Source organism: Egretta garzetta, unplaced genomic scaffold (assembly GCF_000687185.1).
Source record: "Egretta garzetta isolate BGI_Z169 unplaced genomic scaffold, ASM68718v1 scaffold166, whole genome shotgun sequence".
In the NCBI taxonomy this organism is placed as follows: Eukaryota; Metazoa; Chordata; class Aves; order Pelecaniformes; family Ardeidae; genus Egretta; species Egretta garzetta.
In genome coordinates, this window is record NW_009260133.1 from 1,793,745 (window position 1) to 1,813,302 (window position 19,558).

General features: G+C 37.8%; 1 protein-coding gene across 1 annotated transcript in view; it reads left to right on the forward strand.

The window, feature by feature from the left end:
• The window catches only part of EML4 (EMAP like 4), a 76,908-nt gene that overhangs the window by 35,916 nt on the left and 21,434 nt on the right, over positions 1 to 19,558 (forward strand). Inside the window, exons 7-17 of the mRNA XM_035897023.1 lie at positions 2,730 to 2,853; positions 6,648 to 6,797; positions 8,268 to 8,337; positions 9,673 to 9,783; positions 12,182 to 12,277; positions 14,408 to 14,542; positions 14,767 to 14,902; positions 16,734 to 16,885; positions 18,463 to 18,588; positions 18,721 to 18,852; positions 19,472 to 19,539. Of these exons, the coding sequence (XP_035752916.1) occupies positions 2,730 to 2,853; positions 6,648 to 6,797; positions 8,268 to 8,337; positions 9,673 to 9,783; positions 12,182 to 12,277; positions 14,408 to 14,542; positions 14,767 to 14,902; positions 16,734 to 16,885; positions 18,463 to 18,588; positions 18,721 to 18,852; positions 19,472 to 19,539 (1,300 nt within the window). The remainder of the gene's footprint in view (positions 1 to 2,729; positions 2,854 to 6,647; positions 6,798 to 8,267; positions 8,338 to 9,672; positions 9,784 to 12,181; positions 12,278 to 14,407; positions 14,543 to 14,766; positions 14,903 to 16,733; positions 16,886 to 18,462; positions 18,589 to 18,720; positions 18,853 to 19,471; positions 19,540 to 19,558) is intronic.

The following is a 19,558-nucleotide window of genomic DNA, read 5'->3' on the forward strand; positions in this document are numbered from 1 at the left end:
CCCCTTTTCCCGAAACAAGCCAGGATGCCATTGGCTGCCTTGGCCACCTGGGCACCCTGCTGGCTCATATTCAGCCGGCCATCAACCAGCACCCCCAGGTCCTTTTCTGCTGGGCAGCTTTCCAGCCACTCTTCCCCAAGCTTGTAGCGCTGCGTGGGGTTGTTGTGGCTGAGGTGCAGGACCCAGCACTTGGCCTTGTTGAACCTCATACAGTTGGCCTCAGCCCATCGATCCAGCCTGTCCAGATCCCTCTGCAGAGCCTTCCTACCCTCGAGCAGATCAACACTCCCACCCAATTTGGTGTCATCTGCAAACTTACCACGGGTGCACTTGATCCCCTCGTCCAGATCGTTTATAAAAATATTAAACCACACCAGCCCTAGAACTGAGCCCTGGGGGACACCACTTGTGACCAGCCCCCAACTGGATTTAACTCTGTTCACCACAACTCTCTGGGCTCAGCCATCCAGCCAGTTTTTCACCCAGTGAAGAGTACACCTGTCTAGGCCATAACCCGCCAGCTTCTCTAGGAGAACGTTGTGGGAGACAGTGTCAAAGGCTTTACTAAAGTCCAGGTAGACAACATCCACAGCCTTTTCCTCATCCACAAGGTGGGTCACCTGGTCATAGAAAGAGATGAGGTTGGCCAAGCAGGACCTGTCTTTCATTGACCCATGCTGGCTGGGTCTGATCCCCTAGTTGTCCTGCGCATGCCTGGTGAGTACACTCAAGATGAATCGCTCCATAATCTTCCCCAGTACTGAGGTCAGGCTGACAGGCCTGTCATTCCCCAGATGCTCCTTCCAGCCCTTCTTGTAAATGGGTGTCACATTGCCCATCACCACAAAACCACATAGTGGTTTTGCTGACCCCCCTCCTTACTTTCCCAAGAATTGAGAACTCTCATCATTTTGTGGTCACTAAACCCAAGATGGCCTCCGACCACCACCTCTCCCATCAGTCCTCTGTTTGTAAAGAGCGGGTCAGGCGAGGCACCTCCCCTAGTTGGCTTGCTCACCAGCTGTGTCAGGAAGTTATCTTCCACACACTCCAGGAATCTCCTAGACTGTTTCTTCTCTGCTGTGTTGTATTTCCAGCAGATGTCTGGTAAGTTGAAGTCCCTCACGAGAACAAGGGTTAGTGATTTCTCGATCTTTGCATCTTCATTGTTTCTGTAAGCAAGAGCGTATTCTAGTGTCTACATTACTCCTTCTGTCACTGAAATTATCTGCTCTCTCTTGCCTTTTTAGATCTCCAAGTGTGACTTGGGCTGTTAAGCTATAATTCTGTGGGAATAAGTCTGATTTTTTTATAATTTCAATTTTAGATGTTTTAGAGAATGCAAAACATATATTGGACATTGATGCAGTCTGAGTAATAATTTTATGCTAATTGGGAAAATGCAAGCATTTTCCAGGCATTTACGGGAAGTCTGCCTCATGCTTGTCTTTTGAAAGAAATACAAAACTAATTGTTTAAAAATCTTAATTTTAGAGCTCAAAATTGGTTACATCAAATGTGATAAGAGATTTCTTAATACCGTATTACTAATTCCCAGCTATTCTTCTACTCCAGTCCTACTCAACTGTGCACATTTTGGTTTGAAACTTCTGAGTCTGTCTGCTGTGATTTTCAAATCCCTACTCATAAAAAATATCAGAGTTACAGATTCACAGCAGAATATTATATCACTTTGGGTTTGTGGTATTAGTTACATTAACAATGGATATTAATTATTAAAGAAGTTGAAGAGTGATAAAAACTTACTATTTCATTGATGCAAAATTAGTGAAATACTTGGGTCTTTCTCATCAGTGCTTTTTGAAATGAAACTCCTGTGTCAGCAGCATTGGAGGCTGGCATTAACTCTTGCGGATTTGAAGCCTGATTTAACCATAGTTAAACACCACTACAGTCCTGGTTTTGTGGTGTGGGTAGGGCATAAAGGCTTTTAAAAGTCTCCAAGAGCTTTTCTGGCCTTCTGATGTTAGAAAATGATTATTGTCATAGAGTGGAGGGAAGACGCCTGTAGGGCACCTAATATACTAGTTGCAATCGTGTATTCCTTAAATCCAGATAGATGATTTACCGTCCAATGCCTAGCTAATGTGTTTGATCAAGCCACTCAGATACTCTGATACTAGTTTTCTCTGGTGGGAAAAAAAATCTCGTTCCTTGAAAAGGAACTCCTAAAAGCTTGTGAAGTGCTGGCAGACAGCCAGGTGCCAAGAGAGGTTGTGCCATCTCCATCCTTGGAGGTTTTCAAGTCTTGGATAAGGCAAAACCCTGAACAACCGAGTCTGACCTCATGGCTGAGCCTGCTTTCAGCCAGAGGTTGGACTTAAAGACTTCCTGAGGTCCCCTCCAACCTGAAATAGTTTATCCTGTGATTCTATGACTACTTACTTATTCAATTTCCAATTTTGATTTCAATTTGAAATTTGCCTTTGTAATTTAATTTGCATGTCTAAAATCTTAAGTGCTCAGTCTGTTCTATCACAAATTCAACTAATGCTTACTCTGTGTGTGCAAGTGTATGTGTGTGTGTTTCAGTGTTCTGTTGTAAAAAAAAAAAAAAAAAAAATCTGGGCCTTTCCCAGGCTTGCATTTCAAAAATAATTGTTATATCACAGGTGTTATTTGCATCTCTGTGCTTATTACTGCTTTCTTTTGTGCTTATTTCTTGTGTAAACTTGCCACACGATTAATACGCTTTTTTGTTTCAACAGAGGGAGAGTATATCAAGATGTTCATGCGAGGTCGACCAATCACAATGTTCATTCCTTCTGATGTAGAAAACTATGATGATATTAGGACGGAGCTGCCTCCTGAAAAGTTAAAACTGGAGTGGGTGTATCCTTGATATCAGTAACTACTTGTGTTCCCTTTTTTTTTATTATTCCTTTAGAATCTGGTCTTGTGTCTAAAAATTACTTAAAAGTGACTGCTTCTGTCTTTCAGCTCCAAAGTGTAGGGGTTAATTTCTTGGAGACTGGTTTGCCTTAGATGCACTAAATAAATTTATCATTTGAAGAATGGGGTTGGTGTGTGGCTGGCAACAGTTCTCCAGGCTTAGATCAGATGTTAAGTTCATTATGAGAGACATGCTTTTACACACGTTTGAGTCTTCCTGTCACCCCCCCCCATCTCTGCAAATTCTTCCAGTAAGCTGTGATTGTATAAGTTTCTTAGTACTTCAGTAAAATAACATGCCTAGGCAACACTTGAGTTGGTGTAATAATCTCAAGTTTGATCCTTCTGATGTTGCTGAAGGCAGGAAGATTTTTAGGAATGTTGATGATACATTGTCATATGCCGGGATATGTACAGACAAAAGCTGCCCGTACCTCTCTCGGCATTTCTGTTAGTGACTAAGGCATACATGTGTTTTAAGCCACCCCTTGTTACTCGCTTCAAGAAAGATTATTATTTTTAACTAGTAGATGTTTGAAACAGATAATGTTGGGTACTTGGTTATGAAGAGCAGCTGTGGAGCTTATGTCCCCTGAACTTTTCAGTGAGACTGTGGAAGCTTAGACCATAAAGGCAGAAAGTTTTGGATTAAAAGTCTGACTGGAAGGAAGACTGAGCTCTTACGCTTTGCAAAGCTGTGGTGCCCAGCTTTCCTACTGTCACAGCTCTTGGGTGCTGGTGCTGGCATTTTGTGAGTGCCAGTGGAGTGAATTGGGTCAGTCACTGGTCTGGCTGAAATGTAATCTTTTTTTGTGGTGTTCAGCAGGATCAAGTCATTAACTTGATTTGTCCCACAGACATGCAAGGGCTAGAACTGGCATTCTGGAGGAAGATCAGATCTACTTTTTCAGCAGCAGTGAGCAGTTTGGGCTGGTGAAAACTGATCATGAAATCACACTCGCAGTTAAGTAGGTGCAAATCCCAGTGTGGACACACTTATTTAATGTCCAAGGACCTTAAGTTCAAGTTAAACCAGTATCCTGCTGAGGGCTAATTAAAGTGAAATAAATCTAGTGTAAACAGACTGTCCATATGGTTTTGGAATCTGTTTAAGGAAATGTCATCCTAAATCAGAGCAGTATACTTAGAGGTGTAGGGTATCTTTTGGGTACAATGGTGAAGAAAACAATGAGGAAAAGGCAGTAAAATTTATGAGGGCTTAATATTGGTCTCTCTGAAGTTGCACAAAACTGCTCTTCAGTTTTGGAGACAGAAAGATACAGCAGCAGCAGATCTCGTACTTCATGCACGGGTTTAGCAAGGGGAAGAAATCTTCAAGCCAGCCATAACTTCCAAATATGATGGCAAACTGAAGCCAAACTGAAAGCTGTACACCTTATTAAAAAAGCATGGGGACAGTGATTCACAAAATACTTTAGTAATGTCAGTGTTTTACAGCTGAAAGGTCAACTGAGTGTTGAATTGCTCAATCTGTAAGTTTTCTTTTGAACACCTTTAATTTTCCTGCCATCTGGAAGTTTGTTTATTAATTGGGCTTCCCTTCGATATTACTGTTCTGGAAGATGCTGATTAACTATGAACAACTGCAAGACAAGAACAGAATGGTTCTTGGGTGGGTTTTTTGTTTGGTGGTTTTTTCTTTTTGATTGGTTGGCTGGTTTGGGAGAGGGGTGTCCTTTTTAGATGAACTGTGTCCTGCAGGTATATTCAACTACTCATATGCAGTACTGTAGGCTCAACAGAACACACTTAGCTTTTGTCTGCCCTGCAGATTACTGTCAGTTGAAGAAATACCTAAGCTGCTTGGCAAGATAAAGTAGCTCGTGGGGAAGTCTGAGCTCTTGACTGTGTCTGGTTCCTGAGTGAATTCATTTAAATTTAGTAATTTTGTTTGGGTATTCCTGCTTTGTAGTGCAATCTTTCCTACTGCACTTCAGAACTGTTTAAAGCATATCTGGCATTCCTAGTAGTAGCAAAATGGGCTTATTTAGCAGCTGCAGAGGTCACAGTCAGTGCTGCTGTTGACAGGCAACGACTTTATAGACTCTTTCTCCCAATGTATAGTAGCTCAGTTTCTGGAGGGTATTTCTGACTCAGTCTTATAAGAATATTTTTAGTACTGGTGCTCTTCTTCCTAAGAATAATTGAAGTCAGTGGTAAATATACTGTTGAATACTAGTGTATAGTGGGTCACTTTTCATGAGGGCCATGGCTATTCTTAGCCAGTTAAAGACCAAAAAAAACCCCAAAACTAAAAGCTGTTAAGCACATCTGATGCGACAAAACAGTCCTTGTAATCGGTGAAACATTCACAGTGTGAAGACAACTATCTCTGAATTATCCTGGTCTTATTGAATGATTAACACTGAAATTTAGTGGAAATTAAGCATCAAAGTTGTAGCAGCCTTTTTTCTGTAGAGAGAGAGTCGTTTATTGTATTAACGCATCTGCTGCTTTGTTCTGAGTATGTGGAGAAGGGAAGAACTGCTGTGGAGCAACAACCCCTCTTGTTTTCTCTCAAGATAGTCTGGGATGGGGAATGAAAAGAGCAAAAAATTTCTCCCACAAACCAGGTTGTTCCTTTACATGCTCCTAAAAAACATGTTCCTAGAAAATGCAGTCACGCTTTGGTACTTTATTATGTAGGGGGGTAAGGGAAAGGAATGGGCTGAGAAAACGTAACCATTTTTTTGCAGCATTGTGAATGCCAGAGCTCCATGGTGAGTGCCAAAATATTTAGCCTTAGCTTTGCATGGCAGACTTCTTCTGCAGAAAGGTGTCTTTGTGTAAGTCATCAATACTTTTCTAGGATTTCAGGCACTGGAACAGGCTGCCCAGGGAAGTGGTTGAGTCCCCATACCTGGAGGTATTTAAAAGACAGGTAAACAAGGTGCTTAGGGACATGGTTTAGTGGTGGGATGGCAGGGTTAGGTTAACAGTTGTACTTTATGATCTTAAAGTTCTTTTCCAACTGACACAATTCTATGATTCTGTGATGAATGTTCAAAGGTGTCAATCTTAATGAAACCTTATCAATACATTCCCTATTGTATACAGCAGATTAACAAGATCTACCTTTCTCCTCTGAGAAGGTATTTAGAATAGTGTTCCTCATGTCTCAGGATAGAAAAAATATTTTCATTGTGTGTCAGTTCATTTTGAGTTTTGTTTGTTTTAAAACAAAGTCTAAAGAAATATTTCCTGAACTTCAGCTGCTGTGCAGAAGCTTGCCTTTTTCTGAAGGCCACTAGGAATTTTCTCACACTGGTTTTAAAAGGCCACATGGAAGTAATACTCCGGTGCCTGGGGTGCAGATGCACAGCTCTGTTGCTGTAAAAAATGTTAAGCCAGTACCATGACTCCTGCTGTTACCTAATGAAATGTCACATTGAGGTTTTTATAAAATGATACACTGTATTTGTTTTACTTCATTGTGCCTTATATATTTTATTTCTAACATCAATTAGCATCACTATTTAAGGGATTTGGTTTCCTGAAGTCCAATTTGTTTTGGGATTTGTTTTGGTTTGGTTTTTTAAATGGTGTTTCTGAAGTTGTGCTATAGTGCCAGAGGAAAAACGTAAAGGGCATTTGCTGACATAAGAGCTCCCCAGGAATCCTTGAAGGAAAAAAAAAAAAAAGGTGATGTGTTTGTTTTTTTTCTGGTAAACAGTAATTACAAAAACCTTGACGTTAAAAAAAAATACATATAGATATGGGTATCGTGGAAGAGACTGTCGAGCCAATGTTTACCTCCTTCCTACCGGAGAAATCGTGTATTTCATAGCATCAGTGGTGGTACTGTTTAACTATGAGGAGAGAACTCAGCGACACTACTTGGGTCACACAGACTGCGTTAAATGGTTAGTATGTAACATTTGCATGTAAGTATGCCTGTAATAATGCAGAAATGTGTGTTGGTTTTTTTTTTTATTCTCTCCCACTGTATGTATGAGCTCATTAATGTCATCATAATTGTAGTTATTTTCTGTTTCATCAGTCCCAGTAGATTTCACCGAAACGCTACACAAATGAACAGTGCTAGAGCAGTCCATGCTAACCTAGAGTTTCTGGCTTAAATGTAAAACAACAGGATATGTAGACAATCTAAGAGCGCCAGATTACAGAAAGGATCTTTGTATAAATTATTCTGAATAGATGTCCTAGAAATTAAAAATTGTTGTCAGCCTAATTCTAAATCAGTGATTTACAGGCAGTATGGCAAAGGTGTAGTCTTAAAGGAGAATTAGAAAACCAAAGGGAAAACTGAGCAATAATTTTCTCATTTTTTAATAGATGCTCCTTCCAAGTATTAAGACTGTCTGGGAAATCAGAAAAAGATGTTTGCAAAGCAAAACAGAGAAGTAGGGAAATTGAAGCCAGAATCACTGTGGGTGCAAAGGCAGTTGCTGACTTTACAATGTTAGTCTGAAGAGTAGTGCACGTAATAGTGACCATAAGCTCCCTGCTGTATCTGAATGGAGAAGAGTTGCTCTTTTCTCCTGGCTGTGCTTTGATACCTGTAATTGCTTCCTGCGGGAGGAATGCTGTCAGTCTTGTGTTCTTCACTTTCATTAAAAAATGGACTGAATTGTAAATGGTTTTGGTGTCCATCACTCTGACTTCTTCAGGCTCCCCCCTGCTCCCCCGTTCCTGTTTCCATGGCTTTCTTCACCTTTGTAATTTTACAGAGAAAGCAAATAAGAAGGTCGGTCAAAAAATCACTAGGACTAAGAGGATGTGTACTCTGAAATTACACTACCTATTGTTTTTTCACATGAGCTCCAAAGCAAAATGTGATAAGCAAAAGTGGATTTTTACTTACACTAGTAGTGCACCATACTGGAGGGTTTCATTAGTACAGTTACATCGGGAACTCATTTCATGTGGCTCCTGGTGCAAGCCCTCAGCCAACTTTTCAGCTGATTTTTCCCCAGGTTCATGCTATCTCTATGTTAAGGCATAAAATATCTGTAGTGTCTCTAAATATGGCATATAACCACATGTAGAAAGTTCATCATGAGACAATGTATATTTTGTTACAGTGAACTCCCAATATAGTGCCAAACCTTAGATTTGTCAGAGCACAGGTGGAGGTGGCTCTTCTGGCACTCCTGGTTTTTTGCCAGCAGCCGTTGAAAGAGCCTCATCAACCCATTAGTACAGTGTGTAATGAAATAGTCTGATGAAAAACATTCAAGCTGTCTCATTGAAAGTGGGATTTAGGATCATAATTCATGGGCTTCTGTTGAGAAAGAAAAAAAATTACAAAAAACCTCTCAGTTTTGAAGACCTATGACAGCAAAAGCAAGTCATATTTCTGTCTGTCTTAGTCTTGCAGTTCATCCAGACAAAATTAGAATTGCAACAGGACAGTTAGCTGGAGTGGATAAAGATGGAAGGGTAAGTAATAGAGCTGTTGAGCAGTAGTATCTTGTTTTGAAAATCAGGAAAAAGTGTTTTGGTTTTTTTTAATCTCATCATCACCTTCTGTTTGCAGTTTACTGAGATACTTTGCTGTTTCTAAGGTAACAGCCTATATCTCTAGCAAAAGACAATAACACTAAGCACTCAGCCGTACATCAAAAAGAGCAGAAGCTCATAAAGTCCTTTATCTGTGACATAGGAAGCTCAATTTGAATGCAGCAAGCAAATGTGAGGCTTGTAATTGATTTATAAGGCCACATCATTTCTGTCACATTTCTTTCAATAAGTCTTCTCCCAGAGAACCCAGTTCTGTGGGTCAGTGTTCTCTTATGGCTTCATGGAAGAGGAAACCAACTTTGAGAATTCATGGAAGGTGTGTCAAGGTTTCCTACAAACTTCCTCATTTGAGAGCAAGTGCATTTAAATGCTCTTGTCCTTGGCTGTTGGTGAACTCTGAATTTGAATAATTGGGTTATCTTCATAAAGTTATAGACAGAGAAAAAAAGAAAGGGGGTGGGGGGGAAAGACAGATACTATGAGGTGTGGAAGCACGTTAAATATAACATTACTGAGATGTTCAACTTAATTTCTTATGTTTTGTAAGGAACTGATGTGGTGGTTTTTTGTATAGATATTGTTATGATTTCCACTGAACATTTGCTGAATCGCTTGTTAGGGCTGGTTTGTTTGTTTTTCCATCAGTGGGATGATTTATTGTCACTTTCTATGGTGAATGCTGTCCTTAAGCCAACTTGATTCCTACTTTATCTGTGACTGTTTCGCATTCATGAAGCTAAGCTGGTTTGGGATAGTACTTGCTTGAAATATAACCATGGAGATTTTCATTGAGTGGTTGGTGATGGTTAGGGGACTCGGTGCACCAGGGGTTTTGTTTGTTTGTTTTTTCCTACTTTACATATTGAAAAAAACAAGGTTTGATCATTATTTTCAGTTGTTGCATAAGATTGCTAGGTCTGGGGCCTGAAATGCAAGATGCCTCTTCCATTATTTGTTCAATGACTTAAATTGGGCAAAGATTTATTTTCACAACTACCAAATGCCACTGTGCTTAATTTCTTGCCTCGGTGGCACTGCTGCCATGATTGTCGTCCAGACATAGGGAGCAAGATTGTCTTGACTCTCACCTTTTGAGCTCCAAGATACTATCTGGTGGCATTGTTAGCACAGGTCAATCCTGCATTTCGGTCTGCAGTTTGTAATTCAGGTAGCATCTGCTTAGCAAAACTTGACACCTGCATATGATGCTTTCACTGTTGATGACGCTGTTTGTCCCATTGCTTTTACACACAGCCTCTGCAGCCCCATGTTAGAGTATGGGACTCGGTGAGCCTGGTGACGCTGCAGGTTATCGGCCTCGGGACTTTTGAACGTGGAGTGGGGTGTTTGGATTTTTCCAAAGCGGTAAGATGGGTGCGATTACTTGGTGTGTTAAATAATTTATCCAATCCTATGCAAATGGGAAGGAAATTGCTGGAGATTTTTTGTATATGGTTGTCTAGCTGATCCGTTTTGGTATTAAAAGTGTGTCAGTAATGTTTATGTATGCTTTATAAAACCAGCTGACAGTGAGCTAGCAGGAAAAACAGGAAATCACACATGTAAAATTGTGGTAACAAACTAGCACAGTGAATAAATAGCAGGCAAAAAAAGCCTTAGCTAGAAATGGAAGTCTGTGCTGGGTTCGGTGGTTTGGTTTTGTTTGTGAGGGGCTCGGGTTTTTGTTTGGATGTTAAAACCAAGCTTGTTAGTGAGATTCATGAAGACAGGTTTTAGTGAGTTCTGATACAAAGGTAACTTTCCTGCTTGTACAGCTGGAGCAGGTTTTTATCCAGCAATGGGAAATTAAAAAAAAAAAAAAACAAACAACATTATCTTGTGCTATTTTTTCCTGACGAATAATTTGTTCAATTTATGCCTCTACTTTTACATAGGGGGGAAAAAAAAAAATAGAAGTCTTGTTACTGGGCCCACAGAATTTATCAGAAAAATCAGTAGCAAACAGAGATGTGCTATTCAGCATTGACAAAATTCTCATTTCAAAACTGGCAACGAGTTTATATGGTTATATTTTAATCTTTAAGCTGCCTTTGTATGTTTGCCAAAACATTAAGATATATCAGACCTCCTGAAAACCCAGGCTGTGATTTTTGCATCCCAGCAAGAAAAATCTATAGGTGTAAAACAAATAAACAAACAAAAAAAACCAGAAAAAGAATGTCTGCTGTGTTTTCCTAATAGAGGAAGAGTTTCACAGGACAGCTGAGGTGGGACTGGATGGCTGGAGATCACCTCATCCATTGCATTGTCCTGCTCACAGCCACCTCAGCCGGAGCAGGCTGCTCGGGGCTGAGGTCCAGCTGCGTTCTGAGTATCTCCAAGGATGAAGACCCACCAGTCTTGCTGGGTGATCTGTTGAAAAGAAATGCTTACACACAGTTATAGCTAGGTTTTGTGTTTCAGGAACGAACTTTTAAATTTTTTTTTTTTTTTTTTTTTTTACAAGTAAGGGGGAAGCATAAATAAAATACAATAATATGGGCAGAATACTGTTGCTCCTGTCATTCTAACAAATCAATAAAACTTTTAAACTCAGATACAGGTGGGTTTTTTTTCCAAAGTGAATAAATACATGTTCTATCATTTTAAAAAGAAAACAAACAAACCAACCACTATGCTGTTTTTGAGGACTAGATTTTAGTTTTTACTAGTTTGTTTTGCAGCTGAAACTGATTTTGATATCTTATTACAGTCTCACACAATTCCTCACTGGATCGAAACAATTAACGTGCAGTATCCAGAACTGTGTTTTTACCACATAATTCCATTAACCTATGCAAGACCTGTGTATATTGCCAATGCTGTCTTCAGGGTGTCTTTCCACTTAATAACTGACATGTATATTTGCATATTAAAATGCACTTAATAGTATTAGTATTTGGGCATGAAAATTTCAGCCACGTCTATTTTCGTAATTTGTTAGAGAATGCAGTTGAACTGCAAGAATCAACTTTAAAGTAAATAAGGCCTCCTCCAAATCTTTCTTCACATATCCTTGAAACAACTGGTTTATGCAAGTATGTGTTGCTGTGAATAAGTATGGTTTTGTTCTGAGATTTTCTGTCTGCTCTTTTAATTCCGTATAGTCATATTTACCATTTTGTTGTAAAATTGTTCAAAATAGGCCGTTTCAGTTATTTAATACTGTCGATGCCAGTCTTTCTGCTCTGTAAGCATAATTTTATATTCAGAAAGTGTTGCCTTTGCCTTTACCAATTATATGATGAAACTGCTGGTACTTAATGCTCCATGAGGAAAAAATGAGATGTGCTTACAAAATATGATAACGTAAAGTTGTGTGTATGTGATAGTGACTCTTAAGGAAAAAAAACCACAACTGGAGCTATGTCTGTCCTCTGAGACCTGAGGAAAAACAAAATAATTACAGAATAGAAAAAGGGAGAAACCTCTTTGCTACTAGCATGATATTGCAAACAAGAAAGCAAAAAAAAAGACAACAAAAAACACAAACTAAATGGGAAAAAGACTTGTTAAGATACTTTTAAAGCTTTGCTAGAATAGTGTTAGAAGCATGGCCATTTTTTGTGAGATTATGCAAAAATCTATGTCTGTCTGTAAGAATAAAGGAAAATACCAGATATATCAAGCTTATAATTACTTTGAAAGAATTTTTTTAATTCATATTTGTACCTTTGTGTTTTTTTAAAATCCTGCCCTGCCCTGTTTCTAGATGGGTATGATAGTACTTTGTCAGCACTTCTTGTTTTCTTTTTTCCTTTAGGATTCTGGCACTCATTTGTGTGTAATTGATGACTCTAATGAGCATATGCTCACTGTGTGGGACTGGCAGAGGAAATCAAAAATAGCAGAAATAAAGGTAATTATTGCACAAATTAATATTCTGAAATACAAGTGGTTTTATTCCCACAAATACAACAGTTTGCTTGGCACATATTTAATCTTACTTGGAAACTGCAGCAGTGTAATACTGCTGGCTTGTGTAAGGGCACAAAAGAAATGTATACTTAACTTGTGTATTGGAAGGGTTTTGAATATTGGAGCGCTTATAATTACATTTTATTCATCCTTAAGAGCCAATCCAAATAAAACAATTATCTAATATTTTCCTAATTTAAAAAAAAAAAAAATCCTGGGAACTTTATGAAACTTTAAGATTCAGTCTGTAGTTGTTTATTTAAAAAAAAAAAATACTTTTAGACATTCCTTATTTTCATTTTTGTCTGAATTGACTTCCAGGCATTGAGTCTCAGTATGTATGTCTCTTCTCATTTGAAGTCCATTAGTACTTTTGTAGATTGCAATCTTGTTTGCTTTCCTGTTTCCTTCATAACCTTCTAAATTTCTCATGAGAAGCATTCAGAGGTGTTGCGCTCAGTGTTCGTGTAAAGTTGATTCCACTGGAAACACCCAATCTAAGAATAACTTGCTATTGAAGTCCATATTTTGACACATCTTGCTTTGCATTATACAATGTCAAGCAAGGAGATATTACATGGGTGTGGAACGGAGTATTTTTAAAATTTTTTTAATCATGAGTTAGCAAGTGGAATATTCTACAAGCATGTATGTCTATATGATTACAAACTTGTAATTTCAGATAACAAAATCAGGTTGGTTTGACCCATTTTCTTTAAATTATGTTGACCAATACTAATTATATTCTATTCTGCAAGTTTTACTGTAATTCTATGTCAGTCTTTTCATGTCTTTGCTGATATTTAATGTGAAGCTATTCGACATATGCTTTGTATTTCCCATTTTATTGAAATTATGCTTTGACTATGTTCACTCTCCAGGGAGTTCCTTGGTGTTTCAGAATTGGCTAAAAACAATTTGGCAGGGACAGCTTGCCCTTCAGTACTTATTCAAGTTTAGGACTTGATCTTGCAGTATCTTAAGCACCTTCCACAGTTGGTGGTGTGAGCAGAGTTTCATCCCTTGAGCTAGGGTGCAAAACAGAAGCCTTTTCTCAGCTGAACTCCATTGAATTTTTCAGTCCTTAGCTTCCATGAGGTCCTCTCATGTGGAGGAAACAGTATGTGAGAAGCATAATTCTGTAAATATGGCCATCAACAAAAAATGAAACTTAAGAAGGTTGTTTTCCTGAAGTGAGCCAAAAATAGTGGGGTGGGAAAGGATGCTCCCACAGATACTGATTCAGCAGCAGTTTTATGTATACTCCTTTAAAGCATGGGCATAAATCCCATAGAAGTAAATGCATTGAAACATTTACTAAAGTGGTTTGTAGAGCCATTGTAGAGCCAATCTGCAGGAGATTGTCTTCAAAGACAATTGGATAGAATCTACATTAAAAGTTAGATAAATGACCAGTCAGTTTGTTATGTTGGTAAAATCTGTTGGTAAAGGGTTAAATACTCACTGAGGTGTTAGTAATTCAGTAACAGTATATGCAGCCAGTAAAAATACAAAGGTGGGACTCTGTTTCAGAGTTTTGAGTTATGCAGGTTTCCTATTTTCTTCTTTGTCAGGAGGAAAGGAGAGGAAGTAAGAACCCAAAGGAATTTTTACAGAGTTTCTGAAAGAGAATGATGACTATAATCCTACTGTGTTACCATTGTCTTAGTTGCGTCTCTCACAGCTTTGTTATCCAAAATAGCAAACAACTCTGCGTAGAAACTAAGCAGGGTTTTCAACCCAAAAAAGCATCTTTTATACATCATTCACTTTCCATGGCAGAAGTCTTAGCTGTTCCAGAGGGCAGAAGCTTTTGTGATTTAATGTAAACCCCTGACTTTTCTACTGAACTTTTATTAAGATCTCTTATGAATGCAAAAAATCAATATATATAAAATGATATGTGCAGTCATTCAGACAGTTGATTTAGCATGGAACACTTACAGATTCTTTCAAGCATACAATGAGCTGTCTAGTTCCTCATATCTCTGTTCCGAACCTTGGGATTTTATATGTGTTTCTTGTAGTTAATGTCCCATCTGAATAAATATTATTTCTGTTATTATTTCAGACTACAAATGAAGTTGTTCTTGCTGTAGAATTCCATCCAACTGATGCAAATACCATAATTACATGTGGCAAATCTCATATATTTTTCTGGACCTGGAGTGGCAATTCATTATCAAGGAAGCAAGGGATATTTGGGGTGAGAATATCTTGATATCAAGTCAGTTTTAAATCATCGGAATAATCAGATCACGCTTTCTATAAATTTGCTCCATCGTTACCATATACTGTTTGAGCAGAGACATAAACAGAAAAGGTTAAATTCTGCTTACATGTGTGAAGGGTGTATGGGTGTGGGTACATTATACTAATTACGTAAAGAGTACAAGCAATTACCCCTTTCTTTTGCTTATTTTGTTTCAGAAATACGAAAAACCGAAATTTGTTCAATGTTTGGCATTTTTGGGAAATGGTGATGTGCTCACTGGAGACTCAGGTGGGATAATACTTATATGGGGCAAAACTACTGTAGAATCTACTCCAGGAAAAGGACCTAAAGGTACGATGCACTCACAGTTAATCACAGATTTTAGATAGTCTGTAGAAGACAACTGTAAAGGATTGCATTAGGAAAAGAACAGGGAAACAGGCCAGACTAAGGGTGTACGCTGCCCGTTATTAACAGGTGGCACTAAACTCCTTCAAGTCTCGTGAATTTGCTCACTTAAGAGCAATGTAGAGTCTCAATAATTAATGAGACTGTGCCTGAAATGGATCAAAACTACTTTATCAAAATGTTTTGCATTTTGAAAATGTGCAGTTAATCAGCTTTCCTTTCATCCTGAAATTTGAAAAAGGCTGTAGGATCAGTTCAAGGATTTTGCAGCCTACCTTTGCCTCTTAAGGCTTATGTTGTACTGTGCTTAATCTCAGGGGAATACCATTAACTGTTGAAGCTAATGTTAATAGGACTTATATGTGAAGAAAAAATATAATGTGTAGTTGTACCAGTTACGCAAATAACCATATCTGGTTTAGCAGATACTCAAGTCTTGGCTGTAAAATATAGTTCAAAACCCATATTATTTGAAATTTGGGTTAAAGTTGCTCTTTAGAGCAAAGCTTTTGTAAAAAAAGAAAGGAAAATTATTTGTTATCCAACATATGCAGACCTGGCACAGTTGAGCCCTAAGGTAACTTATAAATTCAAGGATAATTTATTTTATTTGGCAGCTATTTCAAACACTCTGGTTTAAATTGGTATGCCAGGAAAACATTCATGTAAAAAGTAAATTTTTAACAGTAAGTCTGTTTTTGTAGGTAAATCTTTTTCTTGTCTTTCAAGCTAACTGCAATGGAAAAGTAATTTAACAAATTATCTGATGTTTAGTTTTGAAGTTCTTGTGCAAAAATAACCTTTTCCCAGAATAATCTTAAAAGATATCAAATAGAACATTTATTTACATTGGCTTAATTAAATATGGGATCTTTTAGTTCATTTATCACATTAGATTGGTCACAGGACTTGATCTCAAACCCTTTTTCATGTGTGAGAGCACGCTGACTTGAACTGATTTGAGCCATAGGCAGGGCCATCAAATTTAAGCTGGTATTTATTTGGGTGGTGGTTTAGGCTTTTTGCTGTGATTGCTGTTTGAAAATATGCAAGTCTCAAAGCACCAGAATCTTGGTTTTTGAAAAATATACTTTCCTACAGTGGTTCTTTTGACATGAAGACTGAATTAGGATGCAAAAGGCTTCCTTTGCTACCTTTATTTTTTAATTTTCTCATCTCTCTCTCATTCATCCTAGTGTTTTCCTTTGGGTAGACTGCTATATTGATAGATGCCAAATGCTGGTTATACTATTTTTAAGTGAGGCAACATCCAGCATTAGATATTTTGTTCATGCATCCTGGAAACTTTGCTATAAATAATTTGCTTTTTGTTCCCATAGGACTATAGACAACAAGTTTTTTGAGTTTCTTTTAATAAAATAACTTTAATTCTTTTCTAATAATGACTTGCAAATTATTTATTGACTCTAAAGGACAGTTTCTCTTGCAGCTGGAAAAACTGTGTTCCATTGGATAGCAGAGAAATGAAAGCATTTTGCAAATAGTTGTTCTCACCTTCACAACTTGTAGGACAATCAATCTCAAAAAATTTCTATTCAGAAAGGCAGGTCCTTTGTTTTATCTTCTTATCCTGTAAGAAAACACTACCACCTTGTGTTTGCAGTACTAATGCAATACTAATAGCCTGACAGTCCAACTATAATTAATTATTATACACAGTTACTTTATTCTTCTGCCAAAAGGCACAGCTTCTTGTAACCCCCAGGTGAAAAAATGAGTAGCGTTCTTTATTATTTTCTTTTTGTGCATGTAGGAGTATATCAGATAAGCAGACAAATCAAAGCTCATGATGGCAGTGTGTTCACACTCTGTCAAATGAGGAATGGAATGCTGCTAACTGGAGGAGGGAAAGACCGAAAGATCATCCTGTGGGATCATGATTTGAATCCTGAAAGGGAAATTGAGGTAAGAAAGCAAGAGTGACAAGGCAATTGCCTTGAGCAAGATATTGACTAGCAAGGTGAAGAAGACCTCCCCACCTGGGAGGTGTAGTATGATGATAGAGTATCTTCTGGTTGCTGTCTTTTTAAGTGGATGACAATGCTTTATTTGCAAAAGTGTTTAAATTCTCAGCCTCTAAATGAGCCTATATGAGGTTCAGTTTTCCTCTATTAAAGTTGAACAGAAATTTTAAGATTTTTTTATCCTCCAAGCCCTTCCTTAGTTTCTTTTATTCGTCCCTTTTTTGAGGATATTCTTTAGTATCGCCTGTGTTTTTGTTAAGTTTGCCTGTCTGGAGAAAGACAGTGTTAGCAGGATTTGAGTGTTTTAACAGAATTTTTGACATAAGGCAAACAATTGGTAGGATACATATGGGCATTCTGTAAGACTTAATGATTAATAAGCTATGTTGAAGACCTTCTTTTGACTTTACCCTAAAACAAGTGTTTAGTGAATATGTATGTCTTTGTGATTGGCTATATGGCAATGCTAGGGAAATGGGGATGAACTGGGAAAAAATTATACATTATGGTTTTTAAAATACTTGTGGGTTTCTTTTTTCCTGACAATAAGATGACTGTTTGAAATAGTGTGGTGTTCTTAAACAGTTGTTGTAGTAATGGTTTATTCCACTTACCTAGTGTCCATTTATAGCAGCATTTTTTCCTTAACACTTATGTTTAGTTCCATGTAGAGTTTATTACCTTGAATCTAATGCTGACCTTTAGAAAACATGTCTGAGTGTAAGTAAGCACTGACTATTATATACAACTCTTAGGCTTAAGTAACAGACTCTATTCATATCAATGTCTCTGTTTTCCTTTTGGTAATAATGTTTTGTTGAAGCTAATTTTTTATGTGGATAAATATTACCAGAATCCCGACAGGCAACTTTCTGAATGATTGTATTGATTTTCGATCTTGTGCGGTTAATATTACAGTTAGTGTATTTTCTAAAGATAAATCATTAAGAAAACCAAACAAATGCACACAGTAAAATAAAACAGTGTATTAGAATTCAAGCATGCAATAATCAAACTCAATAAAATTTGGAGTCATTGCTGACATAAGGCATATGAACATTTACTTAAAGATAATCAGGACGCATTAAGAAAATCAGGAAGCATTTGCTGTGTGCTACAAGACTTTTTCTTATTTTTCACATGTTTTGAAAAGTAAACAGTAACTATGTATTACTCCTATTCTAATAGGACGAGTTGTAAGGTTGTGGAGTGCATTTGTTTAGTGTATTTGACACTTAAAAATGCATGTAATTTAATTTGTAATTTTTTCTACTGAGAGTTAATAAAATGGCATAATTGTGATTATTTTGGAGTGAGATCGTCTTGTGTGCCTGTACTGAACAAATAAATGAGGTAGGTTTCAGGTCAAGTCCTGACTTCGTGTATATGTGATTAGATAGCTCCTTTTTACTAGGAGAACTGCAGTTCTGGTACCATAGTTGTGCACTATATGTGGCCCTCAAAAATAAGCACTTATCAAGATGCATGATATGGTTTTACAGATGTTTCTTTTCCTAGGTTCCTGACCAGTATGGAACAATCAGAGCAGTAGCTGAAGGAAAAGCAGATCAATTTTTAGTGGGTACTTCACGAAACTTTGTTTTGCGGGGAACATTTAACGATGGTTTCCTAGTAGAGGTACAGGTGAGCACAGTCTTTTACTGTTTATTTTTTTTTTAACTATAACCCCAAAATGTAAAGGCTTTCCCTGCTGGTGTATTATTTCAAGAGAGTCTTTTTTTATTCATTGTTAAATCATACGTGTTTTCTTTCCAGGGACATACAGATGAACTGTGGGGACTGGCATCCCATCCTTTCAAAGACTTATTTTTAACATGTGCCCAAGATAGGCAAGTTTGTATGTGGAACTCTGTGGACCACACACTGGAATGGACCAGGCTGCTAGATGTATGTCTTTAATATTAAATATAAAGCTGGAAAATAAGAAAAAGCATTCATTTTCTGCAACACCCTTGTGCCATCTGATTGCAAGAGAAGCAAAAATCCTGTAGTTAGGCCTTTAAAAACACCTATTCAGAAGCTTTAATAAACTTTACCAGGCTCATCAGACATTGTATAGACTGTAATGTGATGACCGTTGTCTGATGCCATGCTAACAATCCAAGTTGAATAAAACTTTATCCTTTGTTCTTGTTACAGTTTAACTGTTTTTTCCAATTATTTAAACAATCTGAAGAGGGTATTGTACAGTTGTGCAAGGTTTGGCTTTAGATATCCATCCTTACTGTCATTGTTCATTTCATATTTGGCTAATTCTGTCCTAATACCCAAGCAAAAGTATCTTTTTACACAGAAATTTAAGCTTTTTACTTTGAAGCTGGTCATGTAGTGCATGTCACTGATACATTAAAAGAAAATCTGTCTGAGGATTATAAGCGTGCTGCCAACTGATTGGTTTTCCCTGTGTCAGTTCACCTCAGACTTTTAGGGTAGCTTTGGTTAAGGAGAGGTGTTTGATGGTAAGAAAGCGGGTGGGTGAATAACGTGTCTGTGCCTCTCCGTTCAGGAACCAGGGCACTGTGCCGATTTCCATCCCAGCGGAGCAGTGGTCGCAATAGGAACGCACTCGGGCAGGTAAATGCCTTTCAACTGA